The following is a 26220-nucleotide window of genomic DNA, read 5'->3' on the forward strand; positions in this document are numbered from 1 at the left end:
GAAGTGGTTTAATCCAGTGATTTTTCCATTAGTAAAGCTCACTGAGCAGGGCTATCTGGGCTAGAAGACATGGTAACTTCTGTATGTAGGAGAAGATAAACCTTTTCCTTTCTGAATGGCTGTAGGTTTCAAAACCTTAATGAAGTCTTGACCCTTGTCTCACACAGCAAAAACATCTTTGCCAGCTCGAGGGGCTGAAAGTAGGGCATCCATTTCACAAAGTCTAAAAACCAGTATAATCTAATTGGATGTCCTAAGTAATATGAGTTTACCCTTACCATTTGTTCCTGTCCATGCTGAATAGGTATCAGCAGATGATTCTGATGAAAGCAGCACAAGGTTAAGTGGCATAAAAAAGCTGTGTTAATTGGTAGTCCCCAGATAAATAACAAAGAAATGAAGCCAAAGCAGTAATGACCCTGATAAATTTAAGGAACCTTTCATACCAGGCCCACAGGTAGCACTTCTCAAGCAGCAGTGGTCAACAGGTGGAAGGTACATACATGCACTGTACAGGGGGAGAAATGGTGCCACCTTTTTGTTACACAATGGAAAAGGATGCCCATCTATCAGCCCTAAACTATCCCAGAAAGCAACCGTATACCTGACATAGAAGACTTATGGCAAAGGTATTTGCAAGGGGAAAAACAGGCCAAGTGATCAAGGATGTCAACATTCTGTATTTGCTAGATCCAGGAGTGAAGCACAAGCCAGGAATTCTTTAAAGGGACATGGTAAGATGCACACATGCCTGTCTGCCACTGCTACAGGTGTTCTGCTGCAAATTACAGATAGTAGAGATTATTAAAAAAATCATTTCAGTAGTCATTAACAATTTCTGTTACTGCCAAGGAAATTAGAGTGCTGCAGGAGACTTTTTTTGTTCCATCAGTGTCACAGGTTTAAAAGTCCAAATGAAGCAAATCTGAGTTGAAACACATGTTAACAAGGAATCACCATTCACTGCTGGAAAAAAGGAAACCTCCTTTTCCAAATCTAGTTATGGACCATAATGACACAAAAGCCTTCAGATCCTTTCTGGCTTTGAGACTAAAGTCTTTGCCCCTGCTTTCTCCAAATAATTTTGCAACCTGAACTTTGCTTTGCTGAATCTTGTATTCTCCTAGAGGAGCAGATCACACATCATTCACTGGAGACAATATAGAGTACTAATGACAGTTTTGGAGTAAGAAAATTGGAGATACTGGCACGCTTGCAAAAAAACCAAAACACTGGAAACCCACTGTGTATACTGACTGTGCCAGTTCTGGCCACTAGTGATTTAAAAGGAGAGGCTTGTGTGTATATTTGACATTATCCTTCAGCAATGGGTGTCCAACTGGAAAGGGTTTTTTGCACCATTTAGGGCCTCTCTTCCAGATGGGCTTTGCAGATCTGATGGACCAGCGAGTCAGATACCTGTCAAAACAACACAAAACGATTTCAGTTTGAGACATCACTGAGAAAAGGTTCCAAAAGCAGGCACTGTAACCTCTGTCTTGCCACATGCCTCTCTGTAAAAGGAATAACCATGAGCAGAGCCCCTGCAGTTCAGCAGGGACTACTGGAAAGGAAGTTTTGCTTTGGAACTTCTAATCTGCACCTCTGTACTGAACCCACTGGCACCTGCCTGGTTTCCAGTCTCACAAAACAGATCAGGTGTAGTCTGCAGGCTGCTGGCATGTTGTCCACCTGTAGCTAAGCTGCAGTGCCAAATTCCTTCATTGCAACCAAGTCCAAGACTGAATGCATCCAGCCTCTATGGGAGGTGTAATTTCAACAGCTGACCTCAATAAAGTAAACTGACTACAAAGGCTAAACTCGGTAAGAAGTAATGACTCTAAAAGAGTATCCATTTACTTTCAGTGAATAATCAATTCTTTCTTCTGCACGGCCATGGGTTTTTGACCTAGTCTTGTGTTTTCACATGCCCAAATTTGCTTTAGTGTTCTCTGTGCAACACCATTGCAGTTTGATGACTCAGGATGTCATAACCTAAAGTTTAAAGAGGTATTAGAATGGAATTATCATAACTACAAATCTCTGTGAAGAACAACATCTGGCAAATATCCTCTGCTTTTTACCATTTGGAGTTTTAGACTTGGCTTTGCAAACAGGCTGGGGATTTCAGATCTAGAATCAGTTACTGGAAATTCTACCCTGTGACTGGGTGGCCTGGACTTTTGTTAGGCTTTAAATCTTTTGCTACCAGTAGAGAGGGGAATAGGGGTCCTTAGAGAAAGAGAAGTCTTTTCAGACAATAACGATCCAAAGTAAAACCCTAGCATAATCTGCACAAACAATGCTCCAACAAATTAGAATTTGGAACAGACTGATAAACTTTGTCCAGTGATGTTTGCATGCCTCTGTTGAGTATTCCCATGGTCTTAATGTAACCTCAATCAGTCATCTTCTACACAAACAGCTTTGTTACCTTTTATTTGCATCATGCAAATTTGAGATATTAAGAACTTTGGACAGAGACCATGTAATGCATTTGTTTGAAAGCATTTGGCACATTCCTGAGAATTACAAAGAAAGGTTGCTATGCTAGGCAGCTATAGACTGCATAACAGCAGCCCATTTCCCCAGTACTTGCTGCTTCCAAAATACTTTGCTTTTGCTTTGAGGAATTGATGATAGTTAAAACACTTAGAAGTAACAGTAGGAGGGGTCTGAGAGACAGCACAGAACAAGATCCAACCACTTGTTCTCCTATGCATGCATTACATTAGTCCCTTTTGACCTTTAACGTTATGCTAGTGCATTAGTGGAATCCCTTACATAACACCAGGACAGGAAATAGGAGAGACTCAGTCCTGTCTCTAATTTCACATGCAAGACGAGTTCAAGAGAGACCAAATGCAGGTCCCAGTTTGGAATCTGGCAAAGAACTATGGCAAGGCAGCTCCTCTGAGAAAAGCTGTGGGGGTATTAGATGGACACATGGGGCCAGGTCTTTCTTTTCATATTGCCCTTGTGCAAGGGGAGGTCTGTAGCACAAGTTTTGATATTTAAAGACTGCACTTACAGTGAAGGAGAAAAAAAAAGTCCCAAATTGTTTTAAAGCATCAGTGTGCCAAGTGCAGTTCTGGTCACGTGTCCACATGCTTACGGGAAAGTGCTCCCATGATAATAAATGATCTCAGTGAGAGAGACATGAATGTGTGAGCGACATAGACATCAATGCTGCGTGCAGGTTTAGACAGACAGTGGCGTTTCAAGAAAACCCCACTGCTGTGTGGGGCTTGGAAGTGCACACCCCACTTCTGCATAGGAAGAAGGATTTAGTAATGGCCTGATTTTAAAGCTTTTGTTATTTCTCCTTTAAGCAGGTCTAATCCAGCCCTCTGGTCCAGGCTTTTGGCTTCCTTTGGGGACTGCAGGCTGGGGCTTTTCATTGTTAGCTGAAACAGACATTTGGACACTTTCCCTTACTGAAGCACATTTGCTTTTAGTGCTTTTAATACTTGCTTTGTCTCAAACTCTCAAGCTTGTCCTATTTTATTTGCTGCCTTTTATTTTTCCCCAACCTTGATTCAGCAGTGGCAAAAGCCTGATGCCTGGGAGCAGTCAGTCTACAAAGTTCCTTTTCCTCTTTGACTAACCCCAGTTCCTACTGCTTCACAGATAATTATTTTTTTTCCTGAAAGTAAAAACAATCCACAAAACTCACATGTTAAAGCCTCAAAGCCCCGCACACAGGACTTCTCTGCAAACTCTGCTGCCCATGTAAGGCAGCATGCCCCTTTTCTAGTCAAGTCATCCAACTTTCCATTGTATCCAATCACACAGTTTGTCTTGGGGAGTTTTTATAATAACCTACAAACACACAATGGCAGATGGTCTGAATTTTCTCAACCAGACAAAAGCTGTCAGGACAGAGCCTCCACGAGGATGCCAAATGCAGCTGGTCCACAGTCTCCTAACCTGTTACCTCAGTGTGCAGAGCTCTCTCTCACTCTGGACAAAGCTGGACAGAACTGCCAATCTTGGGGACCAGCAACTCATCTTGGGGCTCTGCTTGCCCCAAAGGTCTGGGGCAACAACTAGAATCCTTAGATTCAAGCTGCACAAATGAATAGTTTATCTTAGATAAAGTGATAGGAATCCTGGTGGGATTTCCCTGATGGGAAAAGGCAAGACAAACCACAGGATGGGAAAAACTGCAGTTTGTCACTTGCAGTCTTTGCAATCGCCTATGATCTCTATGGCACGTGGAAAGCTATTTCCATGGATTTTATTCACTGGACAGGAGGGCCTCAAAGCCTCCCCACTCAGAGGCTGCCACTTAACACCTAGGACTAGGCACAGGGCTTCTATGTGCTGGGTAAAGGAAACGACCTGCCCATGAAGCAACTGCAGTTATGCATGCAGCCCAAGCAAAGGCCACGCTGGTGCAGTTCAAAGCTGAACTTCTGAACCCTCACTGAACTTCTTCAATCTGGCTTTTGTTTGGATTGAGAGCAGAAGGCAGAGGGCTACAGAACGCAGGAAGCACTCGATCAAAGTCCTGGCAAGACTGCCTCCTCCCTGCCACATCCCTTCCCATGACACCTCTTGGCTCTGCTCACCTGCAAGCCACTCTGGCTCTTTGCTTTTGAATTCACATGTTATACACAGCATAGTTTCCATGCAGATGAGAGAAACCACATGCTGTTGGAGTGAAATGCTGATAGCAGTGAAACCAGATTCTGCTCCCAGGGATGAGAGGTGTCCACAGAGTCTGAGAACTTTGTAATTCATGAGGAGTTCATACGGAACCTGCCTTTCCTAGCACATAACAACTTCTTTAGTTCAAGAGAAAGGACTGGATATTATCTGTGCCAAGTTCTGTTCTTGCAGTAGGAAGCTGAAAATGGAGTGGCAGCTGAGTGCTCAAAATCAAGTACTCCATAATCTACAGCACTTCTTGGCTGACAGAGGAACCTTTGACATTCCTCAGTCCTTTTGGAAATGGAGCAACTTCAGTCTTGTGCTTTAACCAATATTCTGCACCTGCCAGAAGAGACAGAGTGCTATATTCACATGAAGCAAGCATCTAGATGCTGGCTTGAACTCAGCAACTGTTCTGGATAGAGTGTTGGTCCACACTCTCCATGTGACAACCTTCATGCTGGAAAGAAAACTGCTGAGCTATTCAGGTTTCCATTCCTGAAATCAAAGACAGAAATTTGACCTGCAACTGTGGCCTGTTTTGCAAATGATTCTGGTGTGTGGTGGCCTGCACACATGACTCTGGAATCTGAGAACAGTCTGTCACTCTGCACAGCCCTAGTGAAGTCCCTGAGAGCCTCCTCAGCCTCATGGCCTAGTGACTATATTTTCTTGATGCAGCACTTAACTGGAAGTGAACATGCCAGGCTGGAGCACAAATGGATGCAGAAATAACAGTAGGAAGTTATGAAGAGGAGAATTCAGGATGAGGGAACAATCCTTGGCTGCAAGACAAACTTGCTTCTAGAATCATCCCTTAGAAACAATGAAAGCCCCAGACTGGGCCAAACATGAGAAAACGAGCTGCAGGGAATGATTCTGCATTGGTGGGGGTAAAATGACATTGATTTTCCATTCCAAGTTCTGAAAAACAAATCATACAGAAGAGAGGGTGGAAGGACAGTAGACTCAAGAGTTTATGGGTGCTGGGGGTACTCCCATGGTCATATTTCTTCAGAAGTACACACACAGCTAGTACAGCACTTAAGTAGTAACATTCATGAGCTACTGCTGTCAAACCTGAATCAGACAGAAAGTAAAAAGGCAAAGAACTGAAGTTCAAGAAATGAGACCTGGAAAGCGTAGAAGAGAGGTGGAGAGTGAACACCAGTTGAATTCTGATCATGAGGTATTCTCATATACCTCCTATCACCCCCAGAACCACACAGCTTGGATCAAACTGGCATTTCACTGTCATGTTGTACCTTCTTCTCCTCCTTTAAGTTATATTACATCCTGGATGGGTGACCCCATACTGTGCTAGATAGCTCGATGATGAAGAACAAGGTGGGATCTGCAGGCCGCTACTTCCCAAAGTATTCTGCTCTTCCCCTTGCAATCCAGTAGTAGACACAGTGTCAGGAGATGGGGTGTGTAGGGAAAAGGCCTGCTGCCAAATGCCCTAGTACAAAGCAGGCAAATTCTTACCTCTCTTCAGAAAACCCTGAGGCATATAGGAGGGAATGTCCAAAGTTCATACAATGCAGACAGCTCACTACAGAAAATAGAGCAGGGATTCTGCCTTTTAGAAAACATCATTGAATAAGCACCAGAGGAACACGTTTTAGAGGGGCAGAGCAGGAATAGGCATTCTGGATGGTAAATCCACACTTGACACTACTAGATCAATGGCAGAGCAACACCCCTGACCTGTGTTAAAACAAGGTAACTTGCTGATAGTTTCATATGGTGGCATGTTACATTTTAAGCTCAGCTAGGTGCTAGCCAGTACATGCCAGACACTTTGAAACAGGCTCACTTTGACCAGGGTGACTGTGACATGGGCCGAAAGGTTCTGGCCAAGATAGCCACAACTGCATCCAAACAAAAGTTGAGGAGCAGCTTTTCTGGTGCTCTCAGATGTATATGTTAACACATCTCCTCAGCCATTATGTGCTGTCTTAGTATCTCTGTCTAGGAAACACGCAGCTGGCCTGTACACTGTCTCAGGGGCAAAGAGCAGAGACAAAGTTTTTCATCAGGATAGTTTGTCCCTCTTTCAGCAGCAGATGAAAAACTGCTCTCAAAAATATTGGTACAAGCTTAGAAGAAGCCTGCCCAAACGGAGCATAAAATGGTCTGGGCCAGAAGGGACCACCAAGGGTCATCTAGTCCAACCTCCCTGCAGTGAGCAGGGACATCGTCAACTAGATCAGGCTGCCCAGGGCCTCGTCGAGCCTCACTGTGAATACCTCCAGGGAAGGGGCCTCAGCCACCTCCCTGGGCAACCTGTTCCAGTGTTCCACTACCCTTGTGGTAAAGAACTTGTTCCTAATATCCAATCTAAATCTGCCCTTCTCCAGTTTGAAGCCATTGCCCCTTGTGCTATCACTACAGGCCTCTGTGAACAGTCTCTCTCCATCCTTCCTGTAGGCCTCCTTCAGGTACTGCAAGGCTGCTATTAGGTCTCCCTAGAGCCTTCTCTTCTCCAGGCTGAACAGCCCCAGCTCCTTCAGCCTGTCTTTGTAGCAGAGGTATTCCAGTCCCCTGATCATTTCCGTGGCCCTCCTCTGGACCCTCTCCATCAGGTCCATGTCCTTCCATGCTCCAGACCTGGGTGCAATACTCCAGGTGAGGTCTCACCAGAGCAAAGTGGCAGAATCTCCTCTCTGGATCTGCTGGCCACACATCTTTTGATGCAGCCCAGGATGTGATTGGCCGCCTGGGCTGCAAGCACCTGTGCCTGCTCATGTCCAGCTTCTCTTCCATCAGCACATCCAAGTCCTTTTCCACAGGGCTGCTTTCTATCATCTCATCCCCCAGTCTGTATTGATAGTAATGTTCTGGCCCAGGTGCAGGACCCTGCACTTGCTCTTGTTGAACCCCATGAGTTTCACCCAGGCCCACCTCTCCTGCTTGTCCAGGTCCCTCTGGACGACATCCCATTCCTCTGGTGTATCAATAGCACCACTCAGCTTGGTGTCATCTGCAAACTTGCTGATGGTGCACTCGATCCCACTGTCCCATTGATAAAGGTATTAGACAGCACAGATCCCAGTATGGACCCCTGAGGGACACCACCTGTCACTGCTCTCCATCTGGACTTCAAGTCAATGAGCACCACCCTCTGGATGTAACCATCCAGCCAATTCCTTATCCACTGAACAATCCACCCACCAAATCCCTATCTCTCCAACTTGGCAAGTAGGATGTTGTGGGGGACTGGGTCAAAGGCCTTGCAAAAGGCATCAACGAGAGCTTTGAAAAGCCTCAGAGAAATGAAAGGGTTTGCTCACCCAAATGAAGTAATCTGCTTTTTGCTACTCTACATGCAGTAAGTGAATGCTCAGATTTTTATTATGCTAGTGGTGCTGGGCTCTGACTTCCACTTCAAGTTACACTTCTCACAATAAATCTACAGTCCAAGGTGGTGTGAGTGCAATCAGTCCTTGAGGTTCTTAGGTTTTCATCTTTGTCATGTCACTCTAGCAGCTGGTGGTATAGTCTAATGTCAAGAGCTCTAGCATCAGCAGAATAGTCTTCAGCCCAGTCAGCAAGATTTTCTGTCCCTAGATGGTAGGAATTCTCATAGAAATATGTGGGGTAACATCTGGAGTAACAGTGACTTCTTGTAAGTCCCTCCTTTACAAAAGTGAAAGGTTTCTCAATTCAGAGTGAAGAGCTAGACAACAGATTGCTTAGAGTAGTAATGAGAGGAATTTCAAAGCAGAAAGGGTGAGCACACAAAAGTACTGAGAGAAACATTGTCCTTCAGCAGGATAATCTTATTGTCACAGTCTTGAGACAGACCTTATACCTTTACAGTAATCTATTCTTTTCACCTTGCACCTTCCTATTTTAGAGCAGTTTATCAGGAACTGAGAGCAAAGCACTCTTCCATGCACAATGCAAGCTCCTGATGGCACAACAGTAAGTGCAGGTGAGCAAGAGGCAGCAGGAACAGAGGCCATGTGACCAGGAATGGACTAAATTCTCAGTATTGTAGAACGGCAGAATCAGTCAGGGTTGGAAGGGACCACAAGGATCATCTCGTCCCAACCCCCCTGCCATGGGCAGGGACACCTCACACTAGATCAGGCTGGACAGAGCCTCATCCAGCCTGGCCTTAAACACCTTCAGGGATGGGGCCTCAACCACCTCCCTGGACAACCCATTCCAGGCTCTCACCACTCTCATGGTGAAGAACTTCTTCCTCACATCCAGCCTGAATCTCCCCACTTCCAGCTTTATTCCATTCCCCCTACTCCTGTCACTACCTGATATCCTAAAATGTCCCTCCCCAGCTTTCTTGTAGGCCCCCTTCAGGTACTGGAAAGCCACAATAAGGTCACCTTGGAGCCTTCTCTTCTCCAGACTGAACAGCCCCAACTCTTTCAGTCTGTCCTCACAGGAGAGGTGCTCCAGCCCTCTGATCATCCTGGTGGCCCTCCTCTGGACATGTTCCACCATGTCCAGTATACTGGATACTACTGACCACCTGTGAGAACTATCCCCCTCAGTTTGCTGCCCTGATACAAATTTGTCTCCATCTCTCTTCTCTGGCCTGTTGCTGCACAACTACTTTATTTTGACCAGGGATGACCAAACTCCTGCAGAGCCAAGCAATCGATGCCTCTTTCACCTTTACAAACATCACTGCACTGAGCAAGATGATCCCTGGTTCTTTTGCAGATTGGGTTAAGGGTCCCTCAAGCAGCTGGTGGGAATTCAATAGCTCCAGCATCTGCAATATAGGTACTTCAGTTCACTCCTGAAGCGTGGCTGGTGTCATTTTGGAGAGGATAGGGTGCAGAAAAGCGTATTTCAGTACTACACTTGGAGTAGACCCACTGGTGGAACACAGAAAAGGCTGCCACTGCAGGCAGTTGGAGAGCACAAGGACTAGTTAAGCTGATGTTAAGGAATGTACATTATTACCTGTATTCTTGTGTTGGAAAAGCTTTAACAATGGGTTCAAGCATATAATGAGGCACCTCAGTGTCTCCCTCTTGGCATTCCCAGGGCTACAGCAGCAGTGCAGAAAGGCACTATTACCTCTCATTTAAGCAAGAAGGGAAAGACAACTAGAGCAGCCAGAACAGCAGCCTCAAGAAGAGCTGTAGTTCAAGGATTTGGAAAATATACCATTTAACTGTGCAATGTGCTGCTTGTTCTAATAGCCTCTCCGTAGATCCTGTTGCTCCCTTCGTGAACTGGCACTTAAAACCATCCGACACAAATGCAGTGAAGGGACAGGCTAAGTTGGATGTACACCACAGGAAAGTTTTGATAAAAGCTCTGGCTTAATTTCCAAATAAGTATTGGTTCAATGTCTTCACCATATGGGTAGCCTTCAATCCTCTCTTCAGGCTAGAGGAAGGAAGCCATTTTTATCTCCTGCCTTATTTGGTGCCAGCCTCTGTCCAGAGAGCAATGCAGGAAGTGCAGGTTGGGGGAGGTACAGTCACAACTCTCTCAGAACTGCAACGGCCAAGATTTCGCACAGCTCCAACATGCACAGCTTCCCCCTTCCAGCAGGCCGAGAAGACAGTATCAGGAGGGACCCTCCTGAAGTACCTCAGCACTCCATCCTGGCTCTGGGACTCATTTATTTAGTTCCAGCACTACCACCAAAACTTTCAGTGTGATTTCCTGATCCCATTCTCTTGTCTCCAGCTTGACCACAAAGCCTGCTTGTGTCAGTGTTATTCCACCTCCTCAGCAACAGCTTTACACTTTTTTCCTAAACTCTGCTTCCACCTTGCTTGCTATGTTCCTTTGCTGTGAGGTGAAAAAACAAGGGTGGTGTAGGGAGGGACTAGGATCCCTATCTCCAGTTCAAATCTCTTAATTTTAGAGCTGTAGCAGCACACCTACTTGCATGTGGAAAGTATCCAGAGGTATCTGTTCTTTGTTCTCACTAGAAGTCTATGGAACAATATGCAAGAGTCAGGCAGCAGTACATTTGGAGCCCTGGTGCAATTCCAGCAAGACACAGGATTTACCATTTCCTGTCTCAACCTGCTATGCAGGGTTGCTGTATGAATGCTAACTAGGTAATGTCCTCCACTCCACAGCTGCTAGATAAGCACAGCTACTAAAGAATTCCAAAGACTTGTAAGACACAGGAAAGAAGTTTTCAGAAGTGAAGCATCTGATGGCTCCAGAGCTGCATCAAAGAGTGCTCTAATTTGATCTTCACTGATACTCAATGTGCATCCTGTCCATATCCAGGGGACATTTCCCAGAGCTTGCCTCAAATCTCCACTGCAGAGTCAGACCTGAAATGCAGGAGTCTTCAGCTATCCCCATCCCTGCAGCCTAAGCTCTCCCAGCAACAGCCCCATGGCCTCTGGTAACCCCATGGCTTGCTAATGCAAGGTTCATAAACCGCTCTGACATCCCCATGGAAACACAGAGTGAGGTCATAAATGGGGATTAGCACTTCCGAGCACTCAGCACAGTGCAGGAGGTGACCACAGGCTTTTCCTTCACCCATCAAAGGCCAGGGGCCATCCCATTCAGGAAGGAGGAAGAGACCTTTGTTGCATAGGAAGGGCAGGTGAAGGGTGAATTGCTGACTGGGGGAAATAGGGATGGGGCAGAGAGGAACAGGCTTATGACAGGCCCCTGCTCGCTGCTCACCCCCAGTTCACTGGTGGCACCCCTCCTGGGCACCCTCCTGCTGTTGGGGACCATGCACTAAAAGGTTAAGAGAGCAGCTCACTACTCTGGACTTTGAAAGAACATACTATGGCCTCTTCAGAGGTCTGCAGGGGGAGCAACATGGGATTAAGCCCTGGATGGGAGAAGGGTCCAGGAAAGCTGGTTTATATTCAAGGATTACCTCCAAGCCCAGGAGAGATGGGAAAATGAGAACCCACTAACTGTAAATGCAGATGAGGTTCAAGACCACCTGAAAAAAATCTCAAGGTACACAAGTCCATGGGATCTGATGGGATCCATCCAAGAGTCCTGAAGGAACTGGTAGATGAAGTTGCTAAGCTGCTTTCTATCATATTTGAAAACTCAGGCCAATCTAGTGAAGTTCCACTGGCTGGAAAAGGAGAAACATAATCCCATTTTCAAAAAGGGTAAAAAAGGAAGACGTGGGAGCTACACGCTGGCCAGTCTCACCTCCATACCCTGCAAGATTAGGAAGCAGAGTCCCCTAGAAACTCTGCTGAGGCACATGAATGCAGGGGTGATTGGTAGCAGCCAACATAGCTTCACCAAGGGCTTATCATGCCTGGCAAAATATGTGGCCTTCTATGATGGGGTAACAGTGCTGGTGGACAAAGGGCAGGCAACTGATGTAGTCTACCTGGACTTGTGCAAAGTGTCTGACACTGTCTCCCACAACATCCTGGCCTCTAAATTTTAAATATAGAGATTTGATGGATGGATCGCTAAATGGATAAGGAATTGGCTCGATGATCACACTCAAAGAGTGATGGTCAATGGCTTGAAGTCTAAGTGGAGACTAGTGACAAGTGGTGTTCCTCAGAGGTTGGTATTGGGAATGGTGCTGTTTAATATCTTTGTCAGTGACGTGGACAGCAGGATTGAATGCACCCTCAGCACATCTGCTGATGACACCAAGTTCTGTGGTGCAGTCAATGTGCTGGAGGAATGAGATGCCATTCACAAGGACCTTGACAGGTTTGAGATGTGGGTCAATGCCAACATCATGAAGTACAATGTCCTGCATCAGGGTTGGGATGATCACAAGCACAAATACAGGCTGGATGGAGAATGGATAGAGAGCAGTCCTGAGGAGGAGGACTTGAGTTTGCCCAGGGTGGTACAGGCTCCCCAGGGCAGGGTTGTGGAGTCTCCTTCTCTGGAGGCTTTCAAAACCCACCTGGATGCATTCCTGTGCAGACTATCCTAAGTTATCCTGCTCTGGCAGGGAGGTTGGACCTGATGATCTCTTGAGGTCCCTTCCAGCCTCTAATATACTGTGAGGGTGCTGGCTGATGAGAAGTTCGACATGAGGCAGCAATGTGCACTTGTAGATCTAGGTGACACTGATTGAGCAGAGCGCTTGGACTGGATAATCTCCAGAGGACCCTTCCAACCTCAACTACTCTCTGATGCTGTGACTCTATCTCTGCAGCATCCTCCTGTTACTGCTCTCCAGAGTGTCAGCAATGAGGAAGTAAAAAGCAGCTGAGGAAGGGAGGGCAGACTCTTAACAAGTGTGGTGGTTTTAATCCTGCATGGATAAATGGTTTGAATGAGATGTAAGTCTTTTAAGGACAAACTACAAGAGAGTATCATGATAGACCTTCCTTTTCTGAAATGCTATGAGCACTCTTCATGGTATAAGTAACTGCTTTCCCTCTTCCAATCTATTCCTTAAAAAAAAAAAAAAGAGAGATGTGGAAAGATAAGACCATTCACCTGTTGAGCACGGGTTTCTTGGGAACATGCCCTTCAGGAAGTGGAGGCCTGTGGTTTGGCAACAAACCTGAAACAGAAAGATGTCAGATTTTGCAGTGCCTCCTTGCCTCTATAGCATCCAGAAGTTTCATTACACCTTACAAGCCAGACAACCCAGATCCCTGCTGGGACAGTACATCAAAAACTGAAGTACAGTAGAAAGAGTATTCCATCTTTAGTCATTGTTGAACATGCACCCCAACCAAAGAGAATCTAGAAAGTTCTGCTGTGTTTAGTGAGTAAACACACAGGTGCTACTCATTGAAGAGGCTTTTTGAGAGTGCAGAGGCACTGGTGTCTAATCAGATTCCATCTTCAGGATGATAATCTAACTATTAAAATTCTCAGTCCACTTAACTTTGATACAACTCAGGTACCAGCATAAAGATCAGCACAGTACTCCAATTGTGTCAACCTAAATCCCACTCCCAGGGTAAAGCAAAGAACTCTTCACAAGGCAGATGGCAGACAGGTGCATGTTATTAACAGGGTAGGTCAAACTTATGCTAAATCAAGTAATTTCAAAAGCTGGTATTTAATCATTAGTTACTGGAGACTGAGCCACTTCCCAGATCTTTCTCCAACAGCAGACTCATCTACAGAGGTAATGCCTGCTGCCAAGGCAGGAGCCAAGAACGCAGAACAGTCTGTAGTCCATCATCTTGTCCCAGCACTTGGACCATAATGAGCTTGCAGGTAACTGGACACTGACATCTCACTGAGCTATATTAATTGGTAGGAGATGCCTCTCAAGGGATTCTATGGGTACTCCACAGTTAGGGGTTGTCTCAGGAGGAGGCTAGGTACCTGCACGATGAGCCATTTGCACACAGACAGCAATCTTCCTGTGCTCCTCCAGACAGAGACCTGTGATCCTTCGTGGCAGCATCCCTCCATCAGAACGGATAAACTGACTCAGCAGCAAGACATCCTGAGGGAACAAGAGATAAGCAACCCAACACTGCTACAGTTACTTTAACTGCTATGATTCTTAGGTGTTGTGACGACCCTTGTGCTCTGTACAGAACTCAGAACAAAGGGAAAAAAACAATGATTCTTTCTACGCATTTTGGCTGTAGCTTCACTGCAAATGTCTTTAGCTTGCTGTCACTCTGCCTGCCAGCTTGGCTCAGGAAGGTCACTCAGATGATCTGAGTCTTCCCCTGACTTCACTAGCATAAACACATGATGTCAGCTGCAATCCTTGCTACTTCACTGTCACTTGCTCCAAGATTCTAGCAAAGATAATGTGTCCTAGGTACTCAGGCAGAGTTACACAAGACCTACAGATGGATACTGTTTACACAACTTAAATGCCATCACAGCTGCTAACCTAAAGGTCACAGATATGTTAGATCACCTCTGGCCCCTCCTTGTTACCTCAGAGCAGAATTGTTCTCTACTATCTACTCCTCAAACATTTATCCAGTTTCCCATGGTGGAATTTTTCTCATGTCTCTCTGGAGGGGTGGAGAGCAGGGAAATGGTCCAAGATCTTGCACAAAGAGTCTTTTTGTAAGAAAAGAACGTGTGCTGATGAGAAAGGCCTAACTGAATAAATGGCTGCCTTCAGTTCTTTGACTCTGCGTGCATTTAGGTGGAGCTATTACAGCCATGATGGACTTGGGGTATGCAGAGGATTCATCTGTGATTCAAGAGTCATTTAGATTGCACTGTTGTTGACCTTTCCAAGTAAGAGCTCTAGAAATGTAAAGCACTCTTAATAAAAAATAAAATTTTAATGATCTCTAGGATCAGATAGTATCACATGTAAAGCACTCTTAACAAAAACAAAATTTAAAGGATCTCTAGGATCAGATAGTACCACAGGGCTGGGATATTTTTTTAAGCACAGCAGCAACAGCTGCTGCATGAGTGTCCAATTAACTGCACAGAGTACAACATCCCAGTGTTTAGATACATGCTCTCCATTTCCAGACACAGCACCAGTGCAAATCTGTCCCTCAGGCCAGGTCCCCTTGGCAGGTCCCACTGATATGCTGATGTCAGCATAAGTTGGCCCAGAGAGCCTCTGGAGACTCTGTGCTTGTCTTTTCCCCATCTGTTGACAGATGCTGCTGGTTGAGAGTTTACTTTTCCACCACTGTTGTAAACATGGTCATAGTTGAGGTAGCTGAACCATGCAGGGGCTGCCTGCAGGCTGGAAGAAACCTGCCAGCAACCACCCGAACAGAAGGAAAATTCAAACTAGTTATGTCAGCACTTTACCCTCTCCCCCCACATCTAGGGCAACAGGCAAGAACAAAGAGTACTCGTTGCTTTCCACATTGGGTGACCCCCTGACTCTGTCAGTTGTTCAGATTTGCAGACCTGCTCCTTCCACACATCTTTGCTCTTTACAAAGAGCTCCCTGGATCACACCTAGCTTCATTTACTACCCTTGCAAATGCAGTCACAAGTGGATATAAAAACGAATATTCAGAAAACATAGCTATCCAGGAATTATACAATCACCACACAAGACCAGCTCAGCTCTGAAGGAGCCTTCTGGAATTCAGTACAGCTTTCTGGTAATGACTGATTCTGACAAACACCATCATACAAATTTTGCAGTCAGAATTTAGAGGTTATTTTGTTTGTCTTGGATTTTTGTGGTTCATTTTTGTCCTTCCCTCCTTCTTCCTTCAATCCCACCCTAATATCATCATGATGCACAATTTCCCTCTTCCCTTATCTGGCTTCCTTCCTACCGCCACTTGTTCCGATTTTCAGATCCAGCTCCTTTGAAACATAGCAGGTTAGGCAACTTCTCCCTGATACAATACATCAAGATACCAACCACCATACAGAGTGATGTATCCAAAGATGTGTTCTCAGCTCAGCTAAAACATGGCTTTGCCAATGAGAACAGTAACCAGGGGACCAGTTGGTGCCAGCTGCATTGATGGAAACTGGATGGAGGCCACCAAACAGTCCAAGAGCACTGACTTTTAGCCACTCCTGAAATGCACTGGATTGGATTCAGGAAACCAGAGCAAAAAACATCCCTGTTTTTTTTCCCCTCTTCTTTGGCCACACAGTTCTCTAAATCACCAACAGTTCAATTTGCCATTTAGCATAAACACATCGCTTCCTTAGGTGAAAAAGGGCTGTTCACCTCCAAGTGCCTAGAAAGAGAAAAGATTTCTAGACTTTTCTATTAGCCTGCTGCACTGCTCTGTGGGGAAGAGTCATTTGGCTGAGAATGCCACACACTGGACAAAAGGTTTCTCCATTTCTGAAGATCCCCACAGTGAATGAGCCAGGTGCCTCTCCCACAGCACTTGCACAGATGCAGTTTACCACAGGGAGAAAGCAGACAGGTACAGCCAACTTTATGGGGCAGCTGTGGAGGGAAGTGAACAACTATGTGGAGCAGTCAAAGAAAAAAAAATATGTCTGGCAAGTTCCCATGGTGCCGTCATGTTCCATGAAATTCAGATTTTGTGCTAGTGGACAGCCAAGCCTGTAACCACAGATTTGCTTTAATCAGTGGACAGATCCCACGAGGCTGGACCCAGATTCCCACCCCTGTAATCTGCAGCATTTGATGAAAACAACTTGGATTGAATTAATCTAGGGCTAATAGGCAAAGCTTGCAGTTTGGTTTCCCCTAATTGCTGCCAAAGCAAAATGACATATTTACTGCCTACTCAGACTAATGATGTTTGAAGTGAATAAGGGGGAAAATGAAAAACAAGTTTAGCTTTCACCTCTGCAAGGGCTGGATAAACTTGTTAAACAAAACACTATGAACAGCACGTTCTTGTGGAACGGATTGCAACCAAAATGCAGAGGTGGTTCTGCATCGTAATACCTGCAAACACTTTGAAAAGAAGGATCCTGGGCTGCTTGCATATGATTCACTAAAACCTTCATTTACTGCAAGAAGAGTTCGGTCTGTGCGGGCTGTGTAAGCCTAGTCTGCCAGTCATTATTTCCAGTTATACAAGAGCCTAGTTTTAACTTTCTCCCTTACTCCTGGGAGCTGTACACCGTTCTCCAGGCTTCTTGTAACAGGGTTGCAAGTTTCAGTCCAGCTGCACCCTAACAATGACCAAAACCCAATTTTGTATTTTCCAATGGATTGGGGCAGGCAGGGGGGGAATAAAAAAAAAAAAAACCAAACCAACAACTGAGGTCTCAGCAATGGACAGACACATGCAGACCACAAACTCTGGGAATTTATACCTTAGGCTCTGTTATCCTGAGCCTTGCAGGGACTAAGGCTGAACTGGCAAAGACAACTGCAGCCCTCCACACCACAGCTAAGGCAGGTTGGAATCATGACCTACGAGTGCTCACAATGCCTGCTCAGTTGATTAATAACTTTGGAAACATTAGTTCCCCACTCTCTGACAGCCAAAGTAACTCATTATGCCACTACTTTAGACTGTGCTAGTTGCACACGACAAAAGGAAAGTCCTATGAGGTCATCTTACTCAGCTCCCTCAGGGGCTAATTCAACACTTCCCTTTTCATAGTGCTTCATTCACTCCAATTACAAGCGTCCCAAGCAAAAAAAGCTTACACTTTCCCTTCTGTGCAATTGACTGATCTCAATTTATCAATTTGAAAGAAAACTGTGATCCATCTATTCTGATCTCTTACCCAGCACAGGTTATAGGTTATGCTGTATGAACTTGGCTGTATCTTTAACGAAAATAGCTGTTCTCAATTTACAGAATGCAGGACAATTAACCACCAGTGAGGAAACTCTGCCACTGTTTAATTATCCATACAGTCAAATGCACATACTTTATTATTTAGGCATTTCAAGATTCTGCTGCTCATCACTGCTGCAGCAAAGAAAAATAGCAGCTCTTTCATGAAGAAAAGGGAGATTTTGTTCACCATAGTATTTAAAAGGCTGAAAATTCATGACTGGTACAAAGCATTCAAACATAAAAGGGATTTTTTTTTTCAAGCAGAAGAGATGGTCTACTCCAGAACTGAAATGTCTCCTCCTAGTTCTCATCAGCCATTAAGAGGAAAGCTTCTGAATACTGAAGTAACAAACTTACATAGTTCTAAAATATCAGTTCACACTGCCCTCCTTAGCACTTTGCCCAGGGTCTCCTCTGCTCAACAGCAGGAGTACTGGATATATATACACACCAGATGCATATGCATGACAACCAGGATGGTCATGTTCTTAGTTTGTTTCTCAAGTCCACAATTTCTTGGGAACAATCTCAGCAATGCTTCTCAAAACTCTGGCTGCAGGATCACATATGGTTTTCTCTTGCATCCACACTGAACTGTAGAAATCATGACCTATCAAATTGACTTGTGGAAGAAAACTCATAACCTTAGTTCACTCTACAAACACACCTAAGAGTCACAGTTTACATTGTCTATTGGGACCAACAGCCTACGGCTAATCCTGGAATTTAGGCTCTACAGTCTCAGCCTGAAACTGCTTCTTTGGTTCTTGATGACACTGTTATCTCTATGTGCAACAGTCTTCTACCACAGAAAGCAGTAGAAAGTGAGACTATATATTAGTTTCCAAGATTTAATCCATTCCTGTAGCTCATTTCACCTCTGAGTACTAGTTTATAGTTTCTCTGGAATTGTTAATGTGTGACTCATGGAATGCTTTCTGGAAATCTGTACAACTAATCAGTTTAATGATGCTGTTGACTCCTCATGTTGAAAAGGCAAATAAAACTATATTAAAAAATATTTTTGAGTGGATACAACTGATATGTTTTGATCACAACACAATTCAGTAACCATGAAGAGAGCTGCAAGCAATCACTGCATTCAAACACAGGCTACATAAAAACCGCACCGTGATCTCTTGTTGTAGTACTTTCCATACCCTAATGTTATTTGCAGTTTCTTCTAAATTGCCATCACCTTCAAATTCATTGTATTTTTAGCTTTTTTAATTTTCTGAGAAATCAGTCCAGAGAATGCTAAGTCCCACCCCTGCCCCAAACTTATTTTGCTGCTCAATATTGCATCCAGCCTAAGTCAGAATCACAGACAACGCTTGGATCCTAAACAACTGAATTTCTGCAATACAGGCTTTGAATTACACTAAACTGATGTTTCATTTACATCTCACATCCCTGATTTCATGTGCCTGGAGTAATTGCAAGTATTTTGTCTTGCACTATTGCTGTGCTCATGTTCTTCATAATTCATGAATCAGAATTAGTCCTACCAAACAGATTATTTTTCACTCCTAGTTGATACCATTTTACTTGGAATCTGCAATATCTGATTTACCATGTGGTAATCATCAGCATCATACTGTCTTTCCTCTTTCAACTACTTTGTATTTTACTTGCTATTTGCAAACCTTTTGGTGATTCCTTAGGATTTTTTTCATGTTTTCAAGGAATCCTGCAAGTAACATGGTACATTCATTAGCTAATTCCCTTACGATTTTGGGGCTACTGCAATACAGGCCTGATGGTCTGTACCGAATTAAATGCTTAGGCTATTTCTGCATCTGCTTTTTTCTTTTGTTTCACATTTGCAAGACTGCTATTACTACTTAGACATTAAAACATGTTTTTTCTTTTGTCTGGTCTAGGACAGCAGCTCAGTCATTCTGCAGCTAACGCAGCTTTCAGTCTCCTCCTCCTCTCATAATGGACTCTCTCTTACAAAGATTTCTTTTCCTCCAGATGCATTTGTATCTCTCTCACCCTAATCCTATTGACATAAACGTATTCTGAGTTTTCTGTTGCCTTATCTTAGGAACAGCATGTTCCTGTCTGGTTTTCTTCTAATTCCACTACCGAGTTTTCAGCTTGCAAGGGAGGCCCTTAGTCCTTTTGTAAACTCCATCTGAATGACCTCTTGTAAAGCTACATTCTGCAACTTCCATCTCATGCTTTTTATTCTAAAGCATTCTTGACTGTTGTGCTTTTGTTTTAAAGCATTACAGGATTTCCCTTCCATCTTCTACATTCAGTGCTAGTAATCCTGTCATTAATAAATAAACTCCTCATTAGCATTTTCTTCAACAACCCTGACTCAAACATGTTTCTTCTGTTGCCAGGGATGTAAACATGTATGCCCTCCTTCATACCAATCAAGAATTTCAGAAGTTGTATAAAGCAATTACCTTAGTGGACAATGACCCAATAAGAGATCACAGTGCTTGAAGACATAATCGATCTAGTCAGGTCTTTTGACCTCTCTGGAGATAGACCAGTTGACTAAATGCTGCATTCCAGTTTGATTCTCCCAGAAGTGCAATGCTGAAAGTCAGCTAGGCACAAAAGAGATATATACATAGCCTTCTCAGATCAGATGGCCATATATATAATTCCAAGTCTCCTGTTTGATAGCAGCTCATCTTTCTTTTTCCCAGGAAAAACACCAGCCAAGACAAATAGTTACTATGTAGGAAGCTCCTGTTACACCCAAGAGAAGAGAGATGCAGTTAATCTTTACTACACCCAGGTAATGACGAGAGGGGCAGGTTGTGCAGTATGTAGATCTGAGAGCAGTATTTTTGCATGAGGATAGGACAACTCTGCTTCATTAAACTTACCACATAGTCATACTTATGCTTCAGGTTCCAGCGGCAGATAGGACACTGGCCAGAAGGGTTTGGAGGAGTTGGTATTTCAGGATCCTCTATAATTCTCCCTTCAATCTAGGAAATAATTCAAAAGATGTAACAATTAGGCATAGTTCAGACTGGTAGCTATGCGGAGAACAAAAAATTAATGGGGCACTGAGAATCATTTGTTCACTTCTTGTATGTTTCACTAAATGTAAACTAGTCAGTGTAAAGTTCTCTTATTTGCCTGAATTCCATTTATTACAGTAATTAGGACCACCATGCCTTGAAATTGTAGTGGCCCTTTAATCAAAAGCTTTAAATCACAATTTTTCTGGCCATATGAGAATTTCACAGAACAGCAGACAGAAAGCTGTGGATGAAAATATGCAGGGGCTTGCTAGAGTATAAAACACCAACAGGGAAAATTCTGAACAAAAGTTAAATTTAAGATGGCACCATTTGGAGACGTCTGCAGTTTTGTGGCTTTTTTTTGGTTGGGTTTCTTTGTTTTGGGTTGTGTGTAGGTTTGGGTTTTTTTTAATATTATTTTATTATTTATATTTAAAAACACCAGCATTTTATCCAGTTTGATTCCCTGAACAATTAATTCAGGAAATAATTTTATAATCTTTTCTATATCACTGCCAAGTGGTGAAACCTAAACACTCAGCTTTTCTCAAAGGTAACCTGCAAGGAGATGCAGAAGATGTGTATGGGAAGAATTTGAGATATTTGTTTTCTAAATATATAGATATTTTAGGAATATGAAGGCCATCTACATGCATGCTTGTCTTTTTTTTTTTGAGGATTTATAAACAGAAGCAAGTGCCATCTCAAGCTGCAATTAAATGGACAGGAAAAGACGATAAAACTAAACCTTTTTCCAAAAAAAAAAAAAATTAAAACCAGATTCTGAACACAAATTGAGAGCCTTGAACAGCACAAGCATTAGAGGGCTACAAAAAACCCAGACAAACCTGGGTGGAATGCAATGTTACTTTTAAGAAAAAGCCCTGACTGGTTTACACTGAGCTGTCGGGTTCTGTGCCCAAAAACCTGGGAAGAGGAAAGCACATTTTCTGTCATTGTGCATGGGACACTGGCATCTGTCTGATCCATCTGAACTGTCAGAACCATGGATGGAAACAGGCATCTCATTACCTCAAAGAGATAACACGGTTGATTTTCAAGTAAGATTCCTCTTCCCACAAGTAGAGCAGCCAATTTTAGAAAAAAACAAAAAACTGCGACTACAAAATATAGCCCAGTAACTATTTTTTCTATTAATCTGTAAATACTTTCAGTATACTTTCTGAGAAACCCATATATCTGTCTCGATTCTTGCTAGTCTGGTTTCACACAGTACTTTGATTTTAATTCCATCTTAGAAATGAATAAAGATTCAGAATGCTATGTGAATATCAATTTTTCTTGAGATAAAATTCAGTGTACAGTTTTTGGTAATTATTCCCCAGCTACTGAGGACTTTCATATTTATTGTTAACCCACTTTTATTACTCTTTTGTTAGAGAACTAACAAGGAATATAGGAGCTCTGTATCTTCAGTATGCCGATGAAATCTGTATTTCTGTGAGAATCATTCATCTGATTCACGTCAACATGCTTCCTTCAATACTAATAGAAGCAAGGACACATAGAAAGATGGATTCAGAAAAGACTGACAGAATTAGTAGGATAAAGGGAGTGACCAGAGAATATGCTGAGAAATATGTTAGCCCTTTTGTTGGTCAATTTATACAATTGCCAACAGTTTTTCTTCATCTAGGTGCACTGATTGATCCTAGATTGATGATAGAAATATCCAGATCTCCCTTATGCTTCTACAATAGGTCAGGAAGAATTCTTTTTCTAAAGGGCTCTGCTACTGCAATGCACACCTGCACTTCAAACCTCAGTTAACACATTGGGACTTAGCAATTATAGTTTGCATCCTCTTTGAAACTGAGTGCAAAGCACAGCAATCCACTGTGTGCACTGTGTTGGTGTGCTACACTCCCTCCTTGTTTTGGTTAAACCCATTTCAGGGCAAGCTCTTCTCTTCAGGTCCTGGGGCAAAGATTAGCAGTTTGGCACCTGAAGGGAAGAACAAGAGTCTTTCCATCACACCTACTGCTACACCTTAAACTTATTTTTGTTCAGTCTCAGAGATCTTGCTTACTGCCATATTCTATTTGAGACATATGTAAACTAGAAGTAACCTTTGCCATTCAGGTTTCAAATGTGACAATGTCCACCAATACAAATATGACAAGAAGGAAACTCAGACTTTCAAAGGCATGAACAACCAGGTTTTGACTGTTTCAGGAGGAAGCAAAAAGTTGTTCCCACCTTATCACTTATGTATATTATAGATCAGCAGTTAGATACACTGTCTTCCACCTATTCCTAAATAAATCCTGCTCCACTCTCCTCATCTCATATACACATTTCAAAATATCTGTGCTACCTCTCTCCAGCCAAGGCAAAGAGCGCTGCTGGCGTATACAATGTGAACAGAACAGTATGATCTCCTTTCCCCTTCCAGTAATTTCAGTGCTTCTTCTAAAAAATAATAATTCTCTTGAAAAAACGCAACTGATCGGATAGTGTTAGTTAAGCTACAATTCTAATTCTAGTCCTTCAATCTATTCCTTTTTGTCTTAAGCCAGAGCTGAGAAAATGCTCATCAGTTATTCAAAACTTCTAGTTTATTTTCAGGAGCAGTTTTCCTGTAGCATGTAAGGCGTTCCCTTGAGGATACTCCTTCCACTGAGTTTTTTTTTGGTTTTTTTTTTACCACCAACGGTGTTACAAGATGAAAGCTTTTTATCACCAGCAGTCATTATGGAACACACTGCAATTAACAAACACAACATAGATGAAAGGCAAGCAATGTGTGTGGTATACAGTCAGTACAGGGCCATCCTGTCATGCTTCATCGCCTAGGGTGAATTGACAAAGCCACTGGGCAAACCTCCTCCGTACCTGCCCACACTCCAGACGATGCCAAACGTCACTATTTTAAGAAACAAGTATGCACAAAGCATTGCCTCTCGTGTTTTGGGTTCCAAATGTCTCGTCAGGACTTACAACTTTACCGGGAAGGCAATGAGGGGCTTGCCACTCATGCGTGGCTGACTGGAGCCATCTGACACCACAATCCTACCTTGTTTTTGCCTTCACACCGTGAGGCGTCTTTTAGGCAGAAAAGGGATTCTTTATCTTTTGTTTGTTTGCTTTTTGTTGTTGTAGGGAATACAGACGGTGGACACGGGCACAGAAAAACGGAAGCTGAAGGAGGGACAAGCCACAGCAAGGACAATTATACTGAGGAGAAAGGGTGCAGGGACTTACTGTGGTCGTGTTGCCTTCAGTCACCTCAACGACTGAAAAAAAAAAAAAAAGAGATAAGAGGGCAAAATGAGGCTCATTCAGCCTAAAAGAAACAATATTTTTTGAGGGACAAGGTGAAACACAGCGAATACAACCGTCTCTCCCGACCGCGGTAAGGCAGCGGGGCGCGGGGCACCGCTGGGCAGCCCGGGGCCACCCCTGGACTCACCTTCCCGGAGGCCTCGGGCCGGTGGCGAGGTCCAGCCATTCCCGAAGAGCCCGGTGAATAACCGCCTAAAGCCCCCGCGCAGCAGGCTGGGCGCTGCCATCTTGCCACCGTCACCACCGCTGCCGTCACTCCGGCTTCCGCTGAGGGGAAGGCGGGCACTGTCGGCGCCATTTTGATGCCTGTCTCTCCCCCGCCCCTGTCACATGAGGGGAAGGAGGGGGCGGAAAGCTGGGGTGGGTTTCTTTATTTCTGTTTGTTTGTTGAAAGGTTTTTGTTGTTATTTCGTGTTGTTGTTGTTGGTTTTTTTTTTTAGCTGGTGTCATTTTGGGATGGAGATTAATTTACAGATAGTGCTGTCTTCCTGTACACTTCTGCCACAGCAGCTGCAGCTGAGTTTGTCCTGTCTCTCCAGTAAGAGAGTGAGCAAGAGGTGGTTTCACTTAAACTATGTGGTGGAGATGCTCCTTTGGTTCCGTGGGCTCCGGGTGACGTACGCATCAGGCCAGTTTTACATCTGTGCCTGCCAGGGGTGCTGAGGTCCGTGCGAGTTCCTGCACTGGATTATGTCATTAGGCAGGTGAAGATTTGAAGCAGCATGTTGCCAAGGTGTTAACTCTTGTAATCCATCTAGTTTAGATGCATCCCATTTTTGTTGAAGTATCATTTGCCTTTGGTGGGTCTTGAGCAGCTTGCAGGCTACTGAGAGATGACTTTCCCCTTTCTTAGCATGCCTTGTCTCTTTGCATCTGCTATGTGCGTCTGGTGGAAGATGGCCTGGAGGTGCCAGCTGCGGGGGTGTGTCAGATAGCTGGGACTATGGATACTATAAGCCATTTGTTTCAGATGGTGGTGTATCTCCGTCAAGAGTGCACTTAATCACAGAATCACAGGGTTGGAAGGGACTCCAAGGATCATCTAATTCCAACCCCGTTGCCATGGGCAGGGACACCTTCCACTAGATCAGGTCACCCTCCGCTAGATCACTTAAGGTTGACTTGAAGTGTAGTCAGTATTGAAGGTCTTTCACAGGGTTTGCCCATGAGCTTGGTGGGGTTTTTTTGGTTGTGTTTTTTTTTTTTTTTTGGTCATGTCGACTCTAAAAAAAAATAATCCAGGAAACAAAAAGAATAGAGTGAGATGAAATCCCTTGGAAGTCATTTGCACTGATGAACATTCCAGCTGTTCCATTCCATCAGTGGTCAATAGTGCTTGTGTGAGTTGTTTCGTACATTTTCTTGAGTTTCTGGCTGAAATGTATAAGGCATAAATTGTGATATACATGTAAAATTTAAATTAAAATTTCCTCTTGCACCTCCTTGTGCATTCCACATGCTTCTTTTTTCACAGTCTAGTTTGCAAGTATATTTCTGTGACAGATTTGAGTGCTCAGCTCGGGGAGTTTCCAAAGAAATGGGAATGAAGGCAGGGCTTCTGTATGGATTCTTGTGCTCTATGCCAATTAATGAAAATGCGGTCATCCCACTTATTCGGAGAACAAATTGAGTAAGAATGCTTGCTGGAAGAGATCTCTCTTCCTCTTTAAATGTATTATGATATATAATTTCTGGAAGAAGAGTAATCTTTTGCTTGTTCAAGGGCTTAAACATAAGAGCCAAGAAAAATATTTACTGCCATTAATTCTAGGCATAACTTCCTTATGAGGAGAAGTAACGGTATTAGGTACAGTGGTATAGTGATGTCATATTTTAATGATTTTTTTTTAAAAATTATGTATGTGTAGAGAGAGTTTTATCCTAGTGGAAGGAGTTTGGCTGCAACAGCTTTTAACAGGAGAGTTTATTCAGTGGCTCAAATGAAATGCAATTTCTTCTGCTGGCTTCCTGGCCTCTTGTGATTGGGAAAACTAAAAGCGTGATTCTCTTTGTGTGATAGAAACCAACAGCTGGTAAACACAGTGTTGGCTTATGTAAAGATATGTAGACAGAGGGTTAGGAGCTGTTCAAGAGTTTCTCTACATCATAGGGCTTTTGATGCAAATACTTAAGTACCGCTATGGCTTTTG

The 26220-nt window shown here is 43.7% G+C and overlaps 1 protein-coding gene across 1 annotated transcript; it reads right to left on the reverse strand.

Annotated features, from left to right (window-relative positions):
• Positions 1–673: 673 nt before the first annotated feature.
• On the reverse strand, positions 674–24297 carry MRPS18A (mitochondrial ribosomal protein S18A). Its single transcript, XM_054395709.1, has 6 exons — positions 24198–24297; positions 23990–24021; positions 20621–20725; positions 13909–14032; positions 13063–13129; positions 674–1419 (listed from the first exon to the last, which is right to left on the reverse strand). The coding sequence occupies exons 1-6, from the start codon at positions 24295–24297 to the stop codon at positions 1275–1277; spliced, it is 573 nt and encodes a 190-aa protein (XP_054251684.1). The 3' UTR covers positions 674–1274.
• Between the last annotated feature and the right edge of the window lie 1923 nt (positions 24298–26220).

Source organism: Indicator indicator, chromosome 2 (assembly GCF_027791375.1).
Source record: "Indicator indicator isolate 239-I01 chromosome 2, UM_Iind_1.1, whole genome shotgun sequence".
NCBI classification, from domain to species: Eukaryota; Metazoa; Chordata; class Aves; order Piciformes; family Indicatoridae; genus Indicator; species Indicator indicator.

Excerpts from the sequence above, each read along its gene's own strand:
- MRPS18A (XM_054395709.1), bottom strand. The coding sequence starts at position 24,297 with ATGGCAGCGCCCAGCCTGCTGCGCGGGGGCTTTAGGCGGTTATTCACC. Across the intron at positions 20,726-23,989 it reads CTGAAGGCAACACGACCACA|ATTGAAGGGAGAATTATAGA; the intron begins GTAAGTCCCTGC and ends ATTATTTCCTAG. Across the intron at positions 13,130-13,908 it reads GCAAATGGCTCATCGTGCAG|GTTTGTTGCCAAACCACAGG; the intron begins GTACCTAGCCTC and ends TTTCTGTTTCAG.